General features: G+C 38.9%; 1 protein-coding gene and 1 non-coding gene across 18 annotated transcripts in view; both read right to left on the bottom strand.

The window, feature by feature from the left end:
* Positions 1 to 21,092, bottom strand: part of LOC117425023 (CCR4-NOT transcription complex subunit 1) — a 28,839-nt gene that overhangs the window by 5,130 nt on the left and 2,617 nt on the right. For 3 of the 17 annotated variants that reach the window (XM_034041646.3, XM_034041637.3, XM_058993842.1), the window contains exons 2-41: positions 19,739 to 20,021; positions 19,020 to 19,127; positions 17,466 to 17,564; positions 17,147 to 17,215; positions 17,011 to 17,065; positions 15,922 to 16,125; positions 15,124 to 15,292; positions 14,844 to 14,970; positions 14,264 to 14,374; positions 13,901 to 14,071; positions 13,584 to 13,711; positions 13,081 to 13,321; positions 12,870 to 12,989; positions 12,491 to 12,613; positions 11,838 to 11,989; positions 11,319 to 11,496; positions 10,761 to 10,962; positions 10,242 to 10,382; positions 9,459 to 9,583; positions 8,622 to 8,908; positions 8,143 to 8,221; positions 7,708 to 7,947; positions 7,299 to 7,439; positions 6,831 to 7,010; positions 6,367 to 6,483; positions 6,041 to 6,151; positions 5,864 to 5,941; positions 5,484 to 5,661; positions 4,865 to 5,016; positions 4,335 to 4,631; positions 3,862 to 4,002; positions 3,670 to 3,774; positions 3,313 to 3,432; positions 2,724 to 2,918; positions 2,411 to 2,553; positions 2,063 to 2,171; positions 1,809 to 1,978; positions 1,185 to 1,259; positions 783 to 1,014; positions 197 to 445 (exon numbers count right to left, since the gene is read on the bottom strand). In XM_034041646.3, coding sequence (XP_033897537.2) covers positions 197 to 445; positions 783 to 1,014; positions 1,185 to 1,259; positions 1,809 to 1,978; positions 2,063 to 2,171; positions 2,411 to 2,553; positions 2,724 to 2,918; positions 3,313 to 3,432; positions 3,670 to 3,774; positions 3,862 to 4,002; positions 4,335 to 4,631; positions 4,865 to 5,016; positions 5,484 to 5,661; positions 5,864 to 5,941; positions 6,041 to 6,151; positions 6,367 to 6,483; positions 6,831 to 7,010; positions 7,299 to 7,439; positions 7,708 to 7,947; positions 8,143 to 8,221; positions 8,622 to 8,908; positions 9,459 to 9,583; positions 10,242 to 10,382; positions 10,761 to 10,962; positions 11,319 to 11,496; positions 11,838 to 11,989; positions 12,491 to 12,613; positions 12,870 to 12,989; positions 13,081 to 13,321; positions 13,584 to 13,711; positions 13,901 to 14,071; positions 14,264 to 14,374; positions 14,844 to 14,970; positions 15,124 to 15,292; positions 15,922 to 16,125; positions 17,011 to 17,065; positions 17,147 to 17,215; positions 17,466 to 17,564; positions 19,020 to 19,127; positions 19,739 to 19,840 — 6,024 coding nt within the window. In that variant the 5' untranslated portion in view covers positions 19,841 to 20,021. The remainder of the gene's footprint in view (positions 1 to 196; positions 446 to 782; positions 1,015 to 1,184; positions 1,260 to 1,808; positions 1,979 to 2,062; positions 2,172 to 2,410; positions 2,554 to 2,723; positions 2,919 to 3,312; positions 3,433 to 3,669; positions 3,775 to 3,861; positions 4,003 to 4,334; positions 4,632 to 4,864; positions 5,017 to 5,483; positions 5,662 to 5,863; positions 5,942 to 6,040; positions 6,152 to 6,366; positions 6,484 to 6,830; positions 7,011 to 7,298; positions 7,440 to 7,707; positions 7,948 to 8,142; positions 8,222 to 8,621; positions 8,909 to 9,458; positions 9,584 to 10,241; positions 10,383 to 10,760; positions 10,963 to 11,318; positions 11,497 to 11,837; positions 11,990 to 12,490; positions 12,614 to 12,869; positions 12,990 to 13,080; positions 13,322 to 13,583; positions 13,712 to 13,900; positions 14,072 to 14,263; positions 14,375 to 14,843; positions 14,971 to 15,123; positions 15,293 to 15,921; positions 16,126 to 17,010; positions 17,066 to 17,146; positions 17,216 to 17,465; positions 17,565 to 19,019; positions 19,128 to 19,738; positions 20,022 to 21,092) is intronic. The other 14 variants (XM_034041648.3, XM_034041647.3, XM_034041638.3 and 11 more) reach the window with 13 other exon arrangements.
* LOC117425995 (small nucleolar RNA SNORA50) lies at positions 11,640 to 11,776 on the bottom strand. The gene has a single exon (XR_004548071.3). It is a non-coding gene; the product is annotated as a small nucleolar RNA SNORA50 (small nucleolar RNA).

Genomic DNA, 21,092 nt, shown 5'->3' on the forward strand with positions numbered 1-21,092 from the left:
TGTCGTGAAAAATGCTCCTCAAAAAAGATTCAATTAAAACTAAGCCTAAAATAAGAGTTATAAGTGGTACAATTTTCACACACTGCCTCATGCATAACAGAATGAAACAGCTCTGCTGCTCTCTCCAATTTAAAACACATTATGCACAGAAGCAAAAGGTCTTAAAGGTGCAACATATATATTTTAAAATGCAGACCTTGTTGAGGAGGTTGATCTTCGTCACTGTGTTAGTCGCCTCTCCAGAGTGTTTGACTAGAAGTGCGATGAGTCTAACAAAGGCATCCAGGTTATGGTAGCACTTGGCACGGATGATGGCGGCACTGGCAGCAGGGTTGTGCTGCTGTTCTGCCTGGGCGCGGTAACTGATCTCCACACACATCTCCGTACACAGTCGGAAGAAACGGGTTATCAGATCGTCAGTCTTCAGGATTCCCTGCTGGTGCATCTAAGAGGAGGGCAGATTTCAAAACAAATACATGTTACAGGGAGCACAAAACAAAAAGCAATAAGAAAAGTTACAAAAACAGCTGACAAATGCATAAACCTGTATTACTGCTCTGTTTTCAACTAAACCCACAAAGGTTTGAAGCCTTCAATGAAAGCATTTTAGCACCACTTTAAAAGTGAGACATTAATTAAATTAAAATCGCTAAACAAAAAAAACACAAACTAAATATACATGAGAAATGTTCCCAAACACAAACTAGTTGAGATTCTCAACCCATGTCTACTGCTGGGGTCCCACAAGATTACATTTACGTTATTGCTGACTGTGCCAATACCTGTCCCACAAAGGCAGAGAAAGCCTTGGTGCTGTCTCGACCGGCAGCTGCAGAGTGGTAGAGGTTCACCCACTCTCTCAGTAGGTACTCTGCCTTCTCCCTCAGCCCAGGAGGGTCATCATATTCTGATGCCTGCGAGATCCCAGAGTGCATCATGAAATTAGGCCCTCCATGGGCACGGTCAATCATTGCTTCATAGTTTGACCGGACCACTTCCATTAGCTGGGGCAGCCTGTTAAATTGGAAATTAAATATTACTGCAAAGTTTTCTTCATTTTTTATTAGATCCCCTTCCAGTGTTGCCTTTGAGCACACTTGCCAGTTTCCCTGAGGAGGTCCTACATCCTGTCTACTGTGGAGAAATCGAGGCATCATGAAGGGAAGTTGGTATTCAGTGGCTACCTGTGATCTTCTGCAACAGATGCAAGTTTACTATTTGAGGGGGTCTCAGCTAGAACGGAGTAACCATCATCCAAGCTGTTTAAAGAAAAAAAAGTTGGTTTTACAGTACTGAGGAGGTGGGGGTTGGGGGTGGGCTGGAGATGTGCCTTCAAAATCAAAAGTAAGCACAGCCCCCACCCAAAGTATTGCTGGCTCATTTTATTTTAGATAAGGGTTACTCCATTCTACCACCTTCATTTGTAAGAGATATCAAAAGATACTATTTTGCTGTCAGAAAAGTAAATATTTTATAAAAAGTTACAAGATAAACACTGAACTTTGATTTAAGAATATTTTGGATTAGTCAGATATGAAAACTATACTTTAATTTATTATGAATGGTTACAAGTTTATCACATGCTATGAGGCATGTACTACCAAAGAGTATCAGGAAAAAAAATCAGAAGTCAATTCAATATATACTTAAATGTTTAACATTTGCATTGGGCTTTTACTTTGGCAATAATACATTAAATATATCCAAAGGCAGGTAACACTTCTAAAAATGGCTCATCAAATGGTCCATGGAGCATTTTTACAAGACAGCCCAAATCATTTTAGAAATCAGGCAGCAAACACACTTACCCCTCAGGAGCGTTTGCTCTGGAGTGGGCGCTGGTTCTCATGAGTGTTTCGATGGTGTGGAACAGGTCAGCTTCAGTGATGTGGCTCACACTCCTCTCGTCCACCAGTAGTAACTTCACTAACTGCATAGCGAATGCCACAGCCATGTAATGCAGGCCATTTTCCATTGACTAGGAAACAGACAGGCAACCTTGCTTTAGACAAATTACTTCTGGAAAATACATAAAGAATGCAAAACAATGAAGTATTCTCACCTGGGCTAGGTGTAGGTCGTACTGCTGCATATTAACCAGATGGTTTCTGATCAGCAGCTCCACAGCTTCAACATTGTATTTGTATTCGTCACGACATTCAATCAAGCACCTACACACACAAATGATTTTACTGAAACCCAGTTTACCATACCAATTCTGGAAATGCATTAAATCTCTTCACTTTAAAATAAATTAACATTAAAGCTGTTCCTGAGTTCTAAAGAAGCACCACCTGTAGAGTGAGAAAAGCTCATATTTAAAGTGGCACTACAGCATAACCTCAGGATGGAAATAGGCTTACTAATAGTGCAAAAGAATAATCCCAGAGGTAAAACATTCAGCACTGACCTGGTGATCTGCTTATTGCACCACTGAGAGCCATAGGCACGGCCATCCTGCAGGGCCTTCAGAACCAACAGATGACACTCGCGGTATCGGAGCAGGAGATCTGCATCAGCACCACTTGTGGCATCAAGTAATCCTTCCACAGCCTAATACATAAGAAATTTAAAAGCATTGAAATAAAAAAATTAAAAACAAACACACCACTGTTGCACTGTGGAAAATCATTGGTTAACACCAACTTAAAACACCTTTTCATGATGGATGACTACTTGGTCCATATCTGTCCTCTCCAAATAAAACACACCACATTGCTCACCTTCTGTAGTAAGCCCAATGCTGCAATGGTTTCGCGTGAATTCCTTGCCAGCACCACAGCTTCTAGCAGACTACGCAGGGCCTGTGTCTGGGGGTTCATAGCCAACGCAGGAGGGATTGCGTGCAAGTGCTGCTCCAGATCAGCGATGCACTTGTCATAGATTTGAGCCACGTCATCTGTTGCCCAGGCCTGTTGCTGTGTGGGGGAGAATTATTTATTTTTTACAAATAGGAATGAGGCAACAGCTACTTGCAACTCCAGACTAACAATTTACCAACTTGTTCCAGTAGATAGGTAAAAAATGCAATAAAATTACCAACTAAAACAATAGTAAATAACAAGCTGCCAGTAAGCATCCTAAAAAACAGTGGAGAATACACATTTTCTTAACTTACCCCTGTTCATGGTGCAGTTTACTAGAAAGAGGTAAAGCATGCACTAGGATTTGATTTTACCAGGTTCTCAGGGTGCCTCAACTCATGAAACCTCCAGTAAAAGTACTTTGGGCAATACCAGAAAGAACTGGTCTAAAAGCATTATGAATATTTGTCTCCTTGTACAACATAAAGCCGTGTCCAGAAATAGGTACCTTCATGGGTTGAGCCAGGAAACCTGTGGGCTGTGAGAGATCATTGCTGGGAAGGAAACCAGGAACGTTGCGTGCAAACTCCTCATAAACAGCCAGCTGCTTAGGGTCCACACCACCGACCTTGAAGGACAACAAAAAGTCAGTACAAATTAATAAGGTATCTTGTTTGTGTTCCACAACTCAAATTATACATATTCATTTACAAAATGAAAAGGCAAATGCAATAAGTTTGATGCAAGTTACTTTTTCTGCTTTTCAATGGCAGAATAAAAACGTAATTTACTAATCCTCATGGTCTAAAATGAAATGTAATCATGAACACATTCACAAATACAAAAGCTGTCACTTTAGACCTACCTTAAGTCTAATTTGTTCTGGCATGCGCTCTGCTTGATAGGTCAGTACCACAGGATCGCAGTATCGACGGCCCTCTTGTCTGGCATGTTTCCTCAGCTCAAATTCCTAGATTATGAAAAACAAATTGGGTGGGGAGGTTATAATACCATAACTATTATACCTTCAACTTGGATCCGTATGCAAAATACTTACAGTTGCCAACCTCTTATCCATTTCTGGGCCAGCTTTTTCCACTGCTGTTTTCTGTATAAAGCAGCAAGCAAGCTCACAGTTGTCTTGGGCTATCTGTGCAGCTGCCTGTTCCATCATTTCTCTCTGCTGTTGGGTCGGAGCCTGGGAAACAAGTCCATGCAACATTAAACACCATACAACATTTAAAAAGGTTCCCCATTGTTAATCCAATTTACAGACTGGCATATCCCTATAGCCTTGTTGAGAAGGAAGTCCTTTCAGAACAGTGTTGTGGTATGTTGTCAGAAAAGATAATGCCTCTTGTTACAATGTGGACAACTAGTGCATCAGATTAAGAGGGTACAGCTAATATTGGAGCATTTCGAATTCAGTTTGCAATTTAGTGGCTGTATTTGGATAGTCTGAATACAAAAAAAACACAACACAGATTTAAGAAATCTTGCACAAACATTGGTTTAAGAAAGTCACTTTACCCTGAGGGCTGCAGCAAAGCTGTTCTTTAGATTGGTAGCGATGCTCATGAGCAGAGGTTCCCTACAGGTGATCATAGCCATCCCTGCTGTCAGGTTACGCATCATATGATGTGCGGCAACACGCATGCGTGACTCCTCAGAGTCCAGAGCAAAGTCCTTCCTGACAATCTGCTCGCAGGTAGTCATGGCAATTTTGATGGAGCGATCCACAACAGGGTGAACAAGCTCCTGGACTGCCCTCTCTATAGCTTGACGCACATACTGCTTCAGTTGCAGGTGGGCCTGGAACAAGGGTATCTGCAAGGAGAGGTAGGATTAACCTCATCTTAGTTTTTTTTTTATTATTTATTGTTAACCAAAACATAAAATAAATCTGGTACAACTAATAATCATATGTAATATTCTAAACTTAACCTGTTAATTTTTAGGCAAATTGTAACACTTAACATTATACAAAAATGCTTATATTATCCATATGAAGAACACAAAACAATAATCAGAATTTAAGCACAATTATATAAAAAACTTACATTTTGGTTGAAATTTATGTGAGGAGCAAGCCCTGCCAGAGCATAGACATTAATATCATGATAACTAAACTGAGGAGTTGGTGGACCTGTAGCTGTGCATGTTGTAGTTGTGGCAGGTGTAGACGGAGCAGCTGCAAAGGGGAGAAATTCTCCTGTAGGTTAAAAAGGCTATCATGATTAAAAACATGGAAAATGGATCCAAGCCCAGAGGCTCAAAACAAACATTAAAAAACTTCCACACCCATAACCAAATTGACTGTTGGGCATGTTAATTTTTTGCTATGCAAATGCCAACCCAAGTTTAACCTCCCCACAATTATTTACTGAAGCATTAGATTGTTAACCACCCACATGGAAAATCATGCAAGTGAAATGTGTTCAATTTACCTGAAAAACGCAACCCTGAATAAGGAAGGGCAGTTCAGCAAGTGAACATCCTTAAGCAACCACCAAATCTTTTACTCACTACATAGATACAAAGTCCCAGACTGGTAATCCAGCAATTCAATAGAATATGAGCGAAATTCAGAATGTATATTCATTTTGCACAACTCTATTAAGACAATATTTAAATGTATGAGGTAATTCAGAAGGTCATGCACTAGGTTAATGCACATACCAGGTGGGACAATGGGTAGCATTTCCTCAGGTGGTTTAGCTTCCTTCTTTGGTGCAGATAGCTGCTCATCTAGGGCCTTCAACTTGTCTTTGTCTTTCAGCAGGTTCCCAGGCTTAAGGTCATTGATATCCAGGGACAGATTCTTGCACAGTACTTCAATCTCAAACTTCAGGTTCAGCTGGAAAAGGGGTAAGAGTTTGATTGTTTAGGTAACTAGAGAGACAATGCAAGCTAGCCCTCTTACTACTGACCAGAATCAAGACAGGCACAAGGTTCTCTCTAAAAAATATGGTTTAAAAAAAAAAAGAAAGACCAAGACACTTACAAACTTCACATACAGAGGTTTAAAAACAGAACCAAGCCAGATAAAAGTTACCAACCTTCAAGTCATGCTCCTGATGAAGTTCTGCCAGTACATTCATAATTGCCATAGTCCATGGGTTCTGAGGCCTGAAAATCTAGAGGGAGATTAAATAAAAAGCATGTCAGTTGGCTGGCAAAGAAAACAGTCTGATACAGAGGATACAAAATGTGTTGTGTGTAACGGTATTTCTCACCATACTCCTCACGCTCGATTCCAACACTTTGGCAATAAATGGGACCACATAGAGAAGCTCTTGCTGTCCCTTTACGTAAGCTTCCAGCAGCAAAGACTTTATTTCCAAATCCTAGATATAGAAGAAAGAAAAACAATGTTAACCCATTACTTAGCTCCACATCTCACTTGTCTCAATTAAGACTTAGTTAGTGGGTACAGAGAATGCTGGCAAGTTATTTAAATTATTTATAGTTTATTTATAGTAGCTGAAATATACCAAGAATGTATTGATTAGAGTTTGTTAATACGCATAGGCTTGACTTCCCTTTATGCGAGTCTACTTACTGTATACAAGATGGGCTTGTTTTTTGATAATGTGATGATGCCCAGCCAGTGGCCCAGGTTCTTCAGGAGGGATCTATCAGAGAAGTTAGCTGCAGCCTTATCGGAAGTCAGTAGGACCTGGACAAAAACACAAGTACTTTTTTAAATCATTACTGCTTTTCTACTTTGAACACCTCTAAACAATTAGCTATAAAAAGTAGGTTAGTACATAAGTCTCCTGCCCTTAACTTTATAAAAACAGGAATAAAAAAAGCCTATACCAAAGTGATGTACCAATTCGAGAAATACACTTTTCATATGCTTGGCAAATTGCATTTTGGGATGCCAACTCCAGCACCATTAAATTCTAATCTGGACTCCTGGACAGTCCTTTAAAAATAGACAGTTCAATAAAGAGATTCTCAAAACAATTCCCACACTATAAAATGAAGACGAAATGAAGCATGGGCAGTAAAAAGTCTTACCTTGATATTTCTATAGGTTTCACTTAGAACCATTTTGACAAAATCTTGGTTTTTCAGTGTATCCAGGAAGTTGGAGTAAAGGCTGTGAAAGTTGGGCTCAATGCTGACTCTCTTCATCACGAGATATTGCGAAACCCAAGGCATAAACTCCTCTTTCACAGTCTCCTTCAGCTCTTCAACCTTTCAAAATAAGAAACCAGAGTTTTAAGACTACATTTAATCCAATATTTTTTTTTGCATTAACAAACAAAGCATTAAAGCCTAGAATAATAAATATGAAAATAACCAAAATGCCTCAGCATTTAGTTAACTGTTTTGCAAGTCCTATAAAAATCTCTGTTTTACACTTGAACTAGAGCCTACCTACTTATTAACTTTCATTAGACTGGAGATTAATTGATGGACCTTTAATCTGGACATAAAACTAACTACACTTCCAGATAAAAGCAATTATATGGAAAGACTCACCTTTTGTGTCATGTTGGACTGAGAGAGATTGTTAAAGATGAAGGCAATCTTCTCTTGAACATTTTCTGGTGGCTCCACTATTCTCTCCGTTTGGTCCGTGGCCACAAGCAGTGTGTCAATGTTGGTTGTGTTTATGGAAGGCTGAAAAGTGACAAGTAAAACATTTTAAGAGCACACTTATTAAATATCTGCCTATTAACAAAGCACTTGGAAATTTAAGTTACCTTAACGAGTATCTAGTTTACATTAAAACCTTCCTCAACGCATGTCAGAGGAGGCAGATAAATGACAAAATAGACTACAACATTTAAAAGTTAAATTACTGGTTGGCACATATTTTAACTATATATACACACAGTATCCACAACAAGTTAAAATATTTCCATTTCCCTGTGTTACCAATACTCACAGGCACATCCTTCTTGAAGCTGACTCCAGTGGGGCGGGTGATGGTAGTGGTTTTAGCAACAGTGGTTGTGGTAGATGTTGTTACTATGGTGCTAACCTGGCCAGGGAGAGGAGCCTTGGGGGGCACTTGCGCCTGAGCCTGAGCCTGTGCAAGAGCAAGACTGCCAGGCGTAGTGATCGAGCCCTGCATCTTCACTGGAGGGTCTCGGGACTGTTGCCCATACTCGATATACTGCACACACAGGACGTAAAAACAGGCAGAAAAACATTTATCTATCTAGAAGTAATATATTTTTCTGCCAGCAGGGATAACATTCCTAAAGAAAGATGTACATAACAATTCCAAACATAACACATTTGGCATTTTTGACAGACAGGAGATAGTCCCAGACTCAACTCACTCATTCTTTTAAATTCATAGTTAGGGAGTGCTTACCTCCTGTAAATGATGAGGGAACTGTAGAAAGTGAGTAATAGATGCCAAGTGCTGACAATACTGGGGATAATCCTTCAATCTTATATGAAAAAAATAAATAAATGCAATATGAATTCAGATGTCATGGGTAACTTTCATAACTTAATACAGTGATTGACACATCTATATTGAATAAAATCACTGTATATTGTGTAGATAGATCACTGCAATTCATTTGTGAAACAATAAAGAATATTCATGTGCTACAGCAAAGACTAGGTTTCCTAGCATTTATTTCCTATTCATACAAAAGTATCATGAGTCATACAATCAATTTACCCATCCACAATACAAATAACCCAATATGAGGTATGCTCCTATGATGGCACTTTCATACGAAGAAGCAAATTCCACTTGAGTTCTGGAAGAGGTATCAAGCAGTATTTAAATATCCGTTTGACAATACAGCCAAATGAACAAAAGAAAGCAAAGCAACAAACCTATTTTTAAATCTATCTAGGGCAGCGATACCAAAGTAATACATTTTGGATCCAAATGGTTTCCTTAAGGCTTCAAGGACATAGCGCAGGGCCAGCCCCAGTGCCATGTAGGTGACCAGTCCCTTCTCAATGATTCCACCAAAGAGGCAGGCAGTGATGTGCAGTTCCTTGTCAGGATACTGAGGGAAGAAACGATACTCCTCAAACAGGTTCCTCAGCATGCAATTAAACACTTCACGCTCCCGCTTAATGTTGGAGTCCTTGAACCTCTGCAGCATCTCCAGAACCTGTCCAAAAACAAAAACACGCTCATAACTGATAACTCTTCAATTACTTATTACAAATAAATATTTACTTACGTATCCTTTGATTTCGTAAAATGACTGAGGACATCATAAAATAATTTGCATCACAACTGAAACTGTCAAGAGTAAGCACCCTTTTCACTTCTACTTCAGGTATTTTATTATACATTATCAGACTGTAGAACTTATTTTAGCTGTAACTACTAAACCTATAAAGGAATATAGCTGAAATGTAAAATATAAATGTTCATTGGAGCTGCTATGTATGTGTTACTTTAAAAGAGCAACCCAGGTTCATATCACAGAGAAACACAGTTATAAATACGTCTATATTCTAGCACTGCTGCTTGGCCTGTAAAGCCACAAATTTGGTAAACCGGTTTAAAGTCAGCGCAAAGCTGACTTTACTTATTGTGCTTGTAGGCTTCGGAGTAACTGACAACTGATTGCGACATAGAACTGAAAGGGCTATGATTGAAGTCTTCATTTCATAAACGGTAGGCGTTTAGTACACAGATTTACTAGAACTCACCTCATCCACCGACATGGTGGGGTGTGGTGGATGGTTGTAAATGCGCTGAAAGTAGCTGTTGGCTTCATCATCAATCTCTTTGCTAAAGTGCTGGTTTGCCTCAGGCCACACCTGAGAGAGGTCAGCTAAAAATTGGGAAAAAAACTATGAATAATTTCTTACAAAAGGAAACAAACAAAACAAATATGCAGAGCATGCAGGCAGCAGTCAGCATAAGAGGAAACACTAGAGATTTAAAAACACAGGAAAAAGGGCAAATATTTATACCTTAAGAAAAAGAACATCCAACAATTGTTTGTTGCCAAATTCAGCCAATTATTTACACCCTCCCCCCGGCAAAAAAAAAAAAAAATTTCTGTGGACTGTGCCTTTATCATTTAGCATGCAGACAAGCATTCATACACAATTTTTTCAGGGCAAACCGTTGTATATTATCCAATGAGTGAGGCTGGAAAAATAACTGAACAGCAAAGGAATATATAGTTTTGCATTCTTGCAAATTCCAATCTAAGAAATACAAAGGACTGTGTGTACTGCTTAGTTTACTACTAGGCTAAGACCAAAGAGACACTGACCTGTATTTCCCCTTTGTGCGATTATATAAAGCAGCTGCTTTTCTTCAGTTTATTTCAGATAAATAAATAAAAAATGTGGGTAAAACCCACACATTAAAATGTACTAACATTTGAACAGTTTATTCCAAAGACAGAAGAGATGATGAACATGTTGAGAGAAAATACAGTAGACAACTTTCACTCTCAGTCAGACGACACAACCACTTACAAGGCATTATCTTACTCTGCTGGAAGGTGGGTGGGTTCAATCCAGATGTGCTCATCTTCCTCTGTCCAAATGGATCACTGTTCACTGTTGGCATCCCAAGTCCACTTCCCATGCTTGTCAAGCTACTCGATCCTAAAGAACCTGCAACATTCAGGAGCAGGACGCCATGCTTAGAAAACGCTTGTCTTGTTTGTAAAGTTACCAATAATAATGGCTTGACATCAGACAGACAATCTCTTGTAATTAAAACTAATGACAGCTCTACAAAAAGATGTTTACGGTTTCTACCAGGTATGAAGTAATATTTTTTAAACCTGTAACTTGCACTTAAAAAAGGGCAAGTCAGCTGATGAAGAGCACTGATTTTGACAAGTATTTTAGCACTGTTGAGAAGTCCATGATGTTACAGGATCAGAGGCATCATGGGATCAGAATAGTGCAGACTTACAATACCACGTTTGTTACATGTTAAGCCAGTCAGAGAAGAGCATTATCTAGGCGAGGTTCACATAACCTTACCTGGAAGTTGAGACGACAGGCCTCCAATGCCACTGAATGGTGTTGTCTGGCTGGGATTGGTGAGAGCCGGGAAGGCCTTGGCTGGTGACTGGGGGTTGCTGAATGCAGAACTCAGGTTTGTAGGAAATCCCTGCATGCTCTGTGTGTGGGACGCAGCAGAGCCACTTATATTCAAAGACGCCATCCCAGACAAGGGGTCAATCTGAAAAGGGAAAAGTTAAAATGTGTTAATCAGAGGTAGTTCAAATCCTTCTTAAAAAGTAGCACGTTACACAGCAGGTTGCATTCATAAAATGCCATATATTTCACAACTGTTAAACATTTAGTTTTTAACCAGATTTCTTACATTTACATGTTTATCCAGGTAAAATACTGTATATAATAAAACTAAATTAACTTGCACAATGAAGAAAAAAACAAAAACAAGTAGTTTACTAAAATATATGCCAATATTACAGAGTTAAAGCTACAGTCCAACATCATCCTTGTGCAAAACGCTAAATATGGTATTTCAAGTTCCATTAATAGTATTGTTGTGTTATATATTAAGCCCATCACCTGAAGAGGGGAGACGGAGACCGATACCTGTACAGGGGAGATGGCATCTAAGCTGCTGGTGCTAGGAGCACGTCCCTTTGGCATGACTCCTGGGGGTGGTTGTCTGGCTTTGTTCATGACATTACTACAGTTTGCTACCATGGTCAGAATTGTTTCTGACAGATCCTGGGAAACACTCCTGGTAAAATATAAAACATTTGTTATTTTTTAATCTTTTCCTTTTTTTTAAAAAAAACATTTTTTTTTTAAAAAGGAATTATACCAGGTCTTTGAAAAACACATGACTCCACAGCTAAACCTCTAGTAAATAAAAGTGGAGAGAAGTGTAACTTGCACTTAAAAGAGCAACCCAGTTGTTGCTGAGCGGCCCCAGTTATAACAAGTATAATAGTTTAGCACTGTTGCGTAGTCTGTAATGATACGGGTTCAAAGACATCACAGGTTTAAAGACAGCGCATAGCCAAAACATATCAGGAAGAGATTTCAAAAGGTTCCAACCTATGAAAAACATAGCCTTACCCTGCACAGGACTGCATACATGCCAGCATGGTAGCCAGTGTTTCAGGTGGGAGCTGTGCACTTTTGGGCTGTTCCTTTTCTGGGGCCAGGCCTCCCATGATGGAAGGGCACCGTCGCTTTAAGAATGTCACACTGGCCTGGATGAAGGGTTCCTGAAAGAACACATGTATGTTAGTAACATACACCCAATACTCTCAACTTGGGCTAAAGAATATCATAAACCAAGGAACAACTGGATAAGCATTTCTCCATGGATGTAAAAATATAACTGAAATTATCTTATTACATGTGCTACTGGGAACACACACACACAAATTATATGCCAACATTTCCAAAGGAAACATTTTACCGGTGACTCAAGAGACTGAATATTTGTGGATGCTTATTCAAGGTGTCATTTAATTGTATAAAAAAAAAACTTGCCGACAACAGGTGACTGGAGCTATTTTGTTTTAAACTGGCTGCGAGAAACTTTCACTTAATTCAGTTGTTGCCGAGAGGCCCCAGTTACAAGTATATACTTTAGCACTGTTGCATAGCTTGAGAAGACACAGGTACAAAGGCAAAGTATAGCCAAAATATTATATAGCCAAAAGGTTCTAACCAAGAGCAGATGACCACTGTATTCTGGAGCTTTTTCTCTTTATACTTACCCCATGCTCCCGTATTTTATCTGTCAGCCATTTGTCAAGTTTGAGGTATTCTCGGCGAGATGCAAGTGCAGCAAGGTCAATAACAAAGGCAAACGGAGTACCATTTAGCAGCATGGATAGAGACTGAAATTAGAAAAAAAGTTGCCATTTATTTATTTTTTTATTATCTTGGGGAAAGGACAAAAACTGATTTCTAAACATCGGAAGGATTTTGACTAAACTGCAATACAGCATGTATTTTATATGACCTGCATGCATATTCAATTATAGCTTAAAGATTGGTATTTTAGTTGATACAGCCATGTTCCAGAAACCAAAACATCAATCATTAAACAATTCCCAGTCTTTTTACAAAGCCATCAGTTAGTCCAATCCCTACCTTCAGGTCCTGAGCCACATCCAGAATGCGCGAGAGCTTTGCCTGATCATACTGTTCTCCCCGCATATACCACTCTGCCATAGAATGCATGATCAGCTGACGGATAGAGGGAGACTGACCCTGTAATCAAAATAAAAGTTAAATTGTACCCAAAATATAATTTAACATGCTCCATATGTGTACTATATAAATCGAACCATGCCAAACCCACCTGTCCGTGCCAAGCGTAGTGCAAAATAATGGCAGAGTTGGGATGGTTTCCCAAGAAGATTGGCATGAGGGTAGAAATAAGTTCATGGCGCAGAGTGTGCCAGGAGGTACTGATCTGTAGTAAGGCCAGAACCAACATGTCAGGACAGTGCTTGATGGGGAAGTTGAAGAGCTGTTTCACCTGCTCGTACTGCCCCACCTCTGACAGACGTAACAGGCTTTCAATTAGGTCCAGACTCTTCCTGTAGCGAAATAAAAAAGGGAACTTGATAAATTAACCTAAATAACACCTTTTCTAAGAAAGATTAATTTTGTTACACAAGACTAAGTTATTAAGCATCTTTAACCTTGTCCGCTTTTTTTCTGTGACAGATGAAATATAAGAGAGGCCATTTTAGAGTTCATACTTCCATTTATATAAAACTCTTCCACCATGAAAAATAGCATGTTAGAGAAACATAGTATGCCTATATATCTGCCTAAAAATAAAAATAAAAAACATACCATGTTGCTATTTCCCGGTTATCATCCTCCGGTGGTGCTTTTAACATATCAGTAGCAACTGTGTGACAGGGGTAATCCGCAAAACAGAAGATATCTGGGTTCATCAGGGAATGTTGAACAAAAGACAGCTGGAAAAAAAAGTTGGTATAAATAAGTTATTAAATGCATTAACGCAACCAAAAGAAATATTTCAGGTCAGGTCAATAATAATTTACATGGACATACCTTAATACACTTAAATGTATATATATATATAAAAACTTAATTTGTTTAATGGCTAAGAACCACTTCATTGCTGAAAGGAGTGTTAGTTTTACCTGGCCCTCTGCATGTTTCCAAGGCCTGTAAATGAGATCTACAGGGAACACTTCCATTCCCAGTCCCCTTTGGATACCATACACCACTATCTGCAGTGCCTTGCTGTCCCGAATGATGAACCCATGATGATCAAGTTCGTAAGTCACTTCCTTGAAGTTCAAATTGGGATTCTGCAAACAAAGCATTACAAAACACAGCCTTAACATGTGATAAAGCAAACTTAATTCTTAACTAATTCCACTTTTATTTCTAATTTTTACAAACTTGGAACTTACTTAAAATAACCAAACTTCACAATATATGAATGGTTTTATTTAACTTTAGAAGAATTTTTCATAAGATTACCATGAAGCTCCACCTACCAGTTCTTTAACAACATCAATTAAAACTTCCACATTCCAGGTGTGAGCCTGAGATCCATCAGTCTTATCCTTCCCATCACTCCAGATCCCACTGCCAGGAGCAGAGATGGACTGAAAAAATAAAAAAATTAAAAAAATAAGAGCAAGACCATTACATTTAATTTCTGGTTCTTGAGAGATTTAATTTTTTTTTTTAATCCTCTCAATTCTAACGTACTGGTTTTCAGACCTGCTCTCTCTTGCGTTGCTTTGGATAAAATATTACTTTACATATTTAACAGAATAAAGGTGAAGCTTACACTAGGTTTAAATACAACCCTTTGGGTAACTATCTGGTTACTTATAATTCTTGAATACAACTTTATATTCAGGGTCTCATAATACAATGTTATAAGGGTGTCTGACTTGATGGAAAATGAGAATAGATTTAAAGGTACTTTCCTTAAGCAATAAATGAAAATGTCAACAAGTGCAATCAACCTTACACTGTTTCATTTAATTATAATTTTCCTCAAGAAAACCATATCCAAGTCAAGGCCAAGAAGGCTTGTCCAGGTCAGAAGGATGGGATCATCCTTACCTGAAGGGGAATGCCATCAGATAAGCCGGAGTGAGTGCGGGCCATCATGCCCAGGACTCTGGCCACCTGGGATGCGGTGACCTCCCGAACTCCATACTGCATGATTATATTGCGGCATTCTTCAAGACTGAAAAATATGCACACAAGTAAATAAACAAAAACAAATATTCTGCACAGAGGAATGCCCTACTTAAAGTGCACAGTGTCAGTCAATAGTTCATGTATAAATAGTTAATTGCCCAAAATAATAAAATCATTTACAAAACTAGATGAATTTTACCTTGCACAGAAGCCGTAGCCAACTTCTTGCATAAAGTCTGCGAGAGAACTCTCCATCATGGTCTTAGCTAACCCTCCAGAGTCTGGCAGGATCCTGTCCATCAGAAAGTCCCGTTTTTCAGGGTAAAGCAGTGGTGCAAGCACCACAGGACAGCGCTCCTGCGGAAAATCTGCACACACACAATTATCGTCAACCTTCTGACCCAAAAGAGCATATTTGTTTATGAAATGAGTCCACCTTGTAAATATCTATTTGCCTATTTAATCTAACTGCAAGGCCATTTATTAATGACTAAGGGTTTCCCGTAATTTAAAAGTTGGCATAATTTGCACGCTAAATACCCTGTTGTTACCAACACCATCAGCAGTGTCTTAGTCAGGCCAGCAATTCCTACGTATTTCCTGCTAATCCTTTAATCTTGTTCTATGTTCAGAAAATTAACAACATCAATTGCAAAATGATAATTGCAAGAAACCTGATGGAATCCTGGTTCTAGTCCTCCCCCACCACGAGCACATCAGTTTAGTTATAAAAAATCTGTATAATACATGGGTATTGTGTGGCTTTCAAGTTTTGCCAGATACACCACTAATAGGCTTTAATTGACTTTCGTTGCTGGCGAGTTGGTTTGTTGTGTGCACAATGCACACAACAAGTGTGACTGGACACATGGCCAGGAAAGGAAAGCAAATAAGCCAGCATGCTCAAAGTGCTATTTCATATAAATATATTGCCATGATTAAAGCCAGTGGCCTAAACACTCCCTCAAAAAAGCAACAGTGCTTCATCACCACTTGCCTCTGCACAGAGTCTTGAGGAAAGCTTCAATCTGCTCCTGTCCGACCCCAGAGGCTCCCTTCTGCCCAAAGAGGAGATGGGAGAGGAGCAGGTGCAGGACCTCTATTGCAATATCCTGGAAGCCACCTTCTTGGTTACCCCCAACGTCCGCGTCTACGTAAGAACGCAGAAGATCGGGGAGCTTCTGTTTCACAAACTGGGCAGCTGAAAAACAAAATAAAACTACATGTATAAACCCACCGGTCTTCTCCACAAGCGGGAAAAGTTGTTTGTTGTTGTTATTTATTTATTTTTTTTTTAATTTAGAAATCGGCAATTATTTCTTATTTTCTCTCCAATTTGGAAAGCCCAATTATTTTTTATTTCAACCCGGCTCACCGTTGCCTCCCCTGCACCGACTCGGGAGATGGACACAAGCGTCCTCCGAAACGTATGCTGTCTGCTGTCCACTTCTTTTCACTGCAGGCCCACCATGCAGCCACCTCAGAGCTACAGCGTCGGAGGACCACGCAGCTCCAGGCAACTTACAGGCTGGCCCACAGGCACACAGCCAGTCTAAAGGGGGCGCTGGTATGCGGTGAGCCGAGCACACACTGGCCAACCTAAGCCCTCCCCACCCAGGCGGTGCTCAGCCAATTGTGCTCCGCCCCCTGGGAACACCCGTCCAGAGTCGGCAGTGGAATAAACTGGACTCAAACCTACAACCTGCAGGCTATAGGATGCAACCTGCACTCCACGCAGAGCGCCTTTACCGGATGCGCCACTCGGGAGCCCCCGTTTTATGTTTTTCTAAATCGCCCAGGAAATAATTTGTCTTTGGCCAACTTTTGATTAATACTGAGATTGTGTTGCAACATTCAGATAGTTCAAGGCACATAAAAAGCACCATCTGCAGTCACGTAACACCGAATCTCATGAGAATTCAGTTGTTATACCTCTGAAGATGGATCTACTGACGGATCCTGGTTAATTATTTCTGATGTGTGAATTCAGGTATTAATGTGTGTGTGCTTATTTTGCATATGCTTTTTGCCTAGTAATCTTTACCCCCAGAACAAATTGTCTTTTAGAAAATGTCTAATTACTTACCAAACCCTTTCAGATCCGAGCTGGAAGAATTCAACAAGGCAAGGCCAAAAACAACCTGAAAAAAATGAACACATCAGTGACTGCATGAAATCCTTAAAGCAAAACACATTAATACCAGCGTAAAATCATTACTTACCTCTTGAACCTTGCTTAACTTAAGAACTTTACTCAGCTGAGTAAACAAATGGGGTGAAGGTTTTAAACTCTGAAAGAAAGAAAAGATTAAGACTATCCAAAAATTACTACATTACAGTACATTTCCAATTATTCTCAATCTCTAAGCTTAAAATCACATCTAGGCATCACAAATACAGAAACAAATCTACCCAGAGCAGCTGGCTCTTTGAGCTAATTTATATTTATATAATTTCAACCTTTTACCAAGGAAGTAACTCCAATGATAATTTGCTGCAAGCACTACATTTAACTTTTAGCTTCTCTATAAAAGTACCTACCTTCTGATAGTGTAATGGATTGTCAATAGCGTAGGACAGTGTTGAGATAAAATTTGGCTTGATTATAAGCGACACACACTCCTGGATCAAAAACTGTGTCTTGGAGAAAACAAAATGAAAAAAAGAGAAGAAAAAAACACCACAATAAGAATGTTATAACTATTGGGAACCATGCTATGCTTTATCAGCTAACCAACTTCCTTGCATGGTGGTATGTCCACTCAACCAGGAGCGTTTGAAGTCCATTAGAAATGGGAACACATGATTGTAAATGGATTCTTAAAAGACAAATTCAACAAACTATACAAATGAGTAACAGGCTACAAAACAGAACAAATAATCAATTTTGTCTTTTTAGGTACTAATAAGAATTAATTATACAGCAGTATTTTATTACTTGACGTCATGTTTTCAGTATTTCAGACCATGAAGATGAAAATAAGCAAAAGATCAGTTTTTTTTATATATATATATAACCAGAAATAAAAAAAGAAAAATGAAGTTTAAAACAGGACATTTAGATTTTAAAAAGGGCAAATGCAGTAGAAAAAGGGCAAATTTGTAAGAGCCCAATAAAGCTAGCAAATTGACAACACCTGAGGTACTACTACGACAGCTGTGTACTGTATTCTACACCAAGTTTGGAGGCTTGATGACAGAACCACTTTTGGGAAACAGATTTCAATATCTCACTTGCACATAGGATGTAGGATTAAGCCTCCAGAGCTGTGGTGAGATACTAAGCCTGCAGGCTAAGGGAGAAAATTTGAAAATATCACTTGTGCAAAACATGACTTTGGTTTAGGCATAAAGGCTGCTTTAAGCAGAGATTGGGAAGACGGCAGGAACAGAGTAAACAGGGGACTACAGAGGGAAAATTAAACTGACAAATTGGCTAAAGATTTTACTCAAGACCACTAGCACAACATACATGGATTTGAAAGTGGTCACAGAGATAAAAAGCAATCTTACTTGTATGCACTTCCATTCACTTCTAAAGCACCCATTTTAGCAAACACATGTTCTCATTCATTTATATATATATATATATATATATATATATATATATATATATATATAGTTCCATTGTAGGTTAAACAAGACAGATATATATGGTTCCATTGTAGGTTAAAAAAAGTTTCAAGTTTACATGCCTTACTTTTAGGTAGCATGTAATGTAGCATTGACGGTTTCACTTCCTAGGTCACTTAAGCAATGTCTTCAGAAGTAAAAAGCATGTTAAAGGCTACAAAGCATATCTGATTAGGGGATGCAGCTGGTTAGTTAATTGGCAGGGAAGGCAGCATTATAGGGATGGCAACAACTTCACTCCTGGTGAAATGTCATACCCAAAAGGAAGGCATGCAAAAGAGTTTTTCCTTTATTACGATGCTACAAATAGGAAAAATACAGGTTTGCTTCTTTCAAAACAGCATGTGAAAGACCTACATTGCAATTGCATGAGCACGATTTTAGATTTTTTTGTCATTAGCCGAGTCAGGGTAATGTAAAACTAGACATACTAAACCAACTGCTGTCTTGAATAATATTTACCTGATGAAAATCTTTGCCGCTGCTTTTACCATCGCCACTAAAATCCACATGCGAGAATAGACAGCGTAATAAATGCCTGTCTGCCTCGGGGCCGTGTCGATTCACAATCTAAAACAAAACAAAACTGTTGTTTTCTGATGTACAGAGCAAAAGTGTGTGCCTATGACAGAGCTAATCATAGATTAAATCTACTCAATTAAATACGGCTAACTGAATATTCACTTCCAATTCTGAAAAGTAATGCTTTCATGTCCAGACTAAAAGTAATACTATTCAGAGAAACTTTGCAGCAGTTTCTGATATCAGTGTTCATACTTTATATGGACCATATCTCCCTCCCCTTCAATTTCCAAATATCAGATGAAAGGATTCCCACCTTGTAGTTGCACACAGCCGATATGAGCCCTAGACATGTCACATGTATGTAAAAAATATCCTATCCGAAACAGGTATGCAAGTAACATTCATCTGCTGCCTCATCAATAAATACAAAGTCTTAGCCACCAGTATTATGACAAGTTTGATCACAATAAAACTACATTTCTATGATTTGGTCACTGTTGCTTGTCACAATTGGTAGCAAATGGCTGCAGGCCTGATTCGTTACGAACCGCTTGCGACCAGACTTGTGCTTTCCGTGAGAAATGTGTAATTTCCAGGGAAAGCCAGTGAATATACAAAACAAAAGAAATTCCAATAACTAGTATGATCAGACTTACATGCTGTATTTCCTGCTGGCTGGCTCTGTAGTTTTTCTTAGTTAAATTGTCCACCAGGTAACTGATTTGAGACAAGGCCAGCGAGAGCGAATCAAGATTCATTGCTGGTCGGGGCGGAAGCAGGCGGCCGAGCCCGGCGCAAAATCACCATTATTCCCCTTTAGTCACCTCAGAGATAGGTTAATTTCTTTTACAAAGACGTTATATCTGGTGTTATGGGCAAGTTTCCTTCTTATTGATTCTTGGTGTATGTAAATTCTCAATCCAACAGCAAGTACAGCATCTGCACAAAGAAGAACACAAAATTAGAACTAGGTGGTGGTGGTTTTTTTTTTTTCTTACTTATTTTTTTGTTTGTTTTATTAAACCAACACATTAATAGAATACAACTGCCAAGATCTCTTGCTATAAAAATCAATACCACAGCTAATAGAATCTCTATCAGACAGAAAAGCCTGGACTTATTTTCATAAGCAGGCGGTGGGTGGCTTGGATAGAAATCTTAGGGGAGGAAGAGAAAAAAAATAAAACAAGTAAACCAGTAACCTCGATACAAAAGAAAGCTGGGTCTATATTTAGCTTTTTAGTACCATAGAGCTTTCTTGTTTAGAAGGAGAGTTGGCCTATCAAAAAATTAGACTTACTATGAAGCTGCAGCACAGTAAAACAGGTACTAAAACAGGTACCACAGTGACATGGAGGAAAATGCAGGAACATTAAGGCAATTTGTATTGCATGCTGCATGTTATACTGCTGGAGGATAGCTTTTGACAATACTTTTATTGGCTCCTAGAATTGACATGTGCCTGGATCTGGTCCAAGTTCTCTCTTTATAAAATTAATGTTGGTATCATGATGCTGGGACTGTCGCATTTTTTTTTTTCTTTTTTAAAATAAATAAATTTTAAAAAGCCCTGAAAATTAAAAAGAGACTACTTCCATGTCTGCCAGAAGCGACATATTTGGCATTTTATCTATATGGAGGAATTACCAAAACAACTGGTAACTGAGTGTTTGTCCTTATTAAGTGAGGTACATTAATTGCACCAAGAACTCTTTACTGTATTAGTTTAAGTTGGGAGGAGAGAGTAATTAAACATCCTCTCTTTAGTTGAACAAAGCAAGAGGCATCCATGATTATGAAGCAGGGCAACCTCCAAAGTCCAAACACCACAATAGATGTACAAAATGTCTGATTTTAATGCTTTCGCTGCCTTTATGGTAAATTCGAGAGAAGGACCAGTTACTGCCTACTGCTGACAAAAAATAAAATCCAAAAGCTTTGTTACAAAAGATTAATAATCTGTAAAAAAATCTATACTATTTCTGGTCAACAAACCTCCAGGCTTTGTGA

The sequence above is a fragment of the Acipenser ruthenus genome, chromosome 20, assembly GCF_902713425.1.
Source record: "Acipenser ruthenus chromosome 20, fAciRut3.2 maternal haplotype, whole genome shotgun sequence".
NCBI classification, from domain to species: Eukaryota; Metazoa; Chordata; class Actinopteri; order Acipenseriformes; family Acipenseridae; genus Acipenser; species Acipenser ruthenus.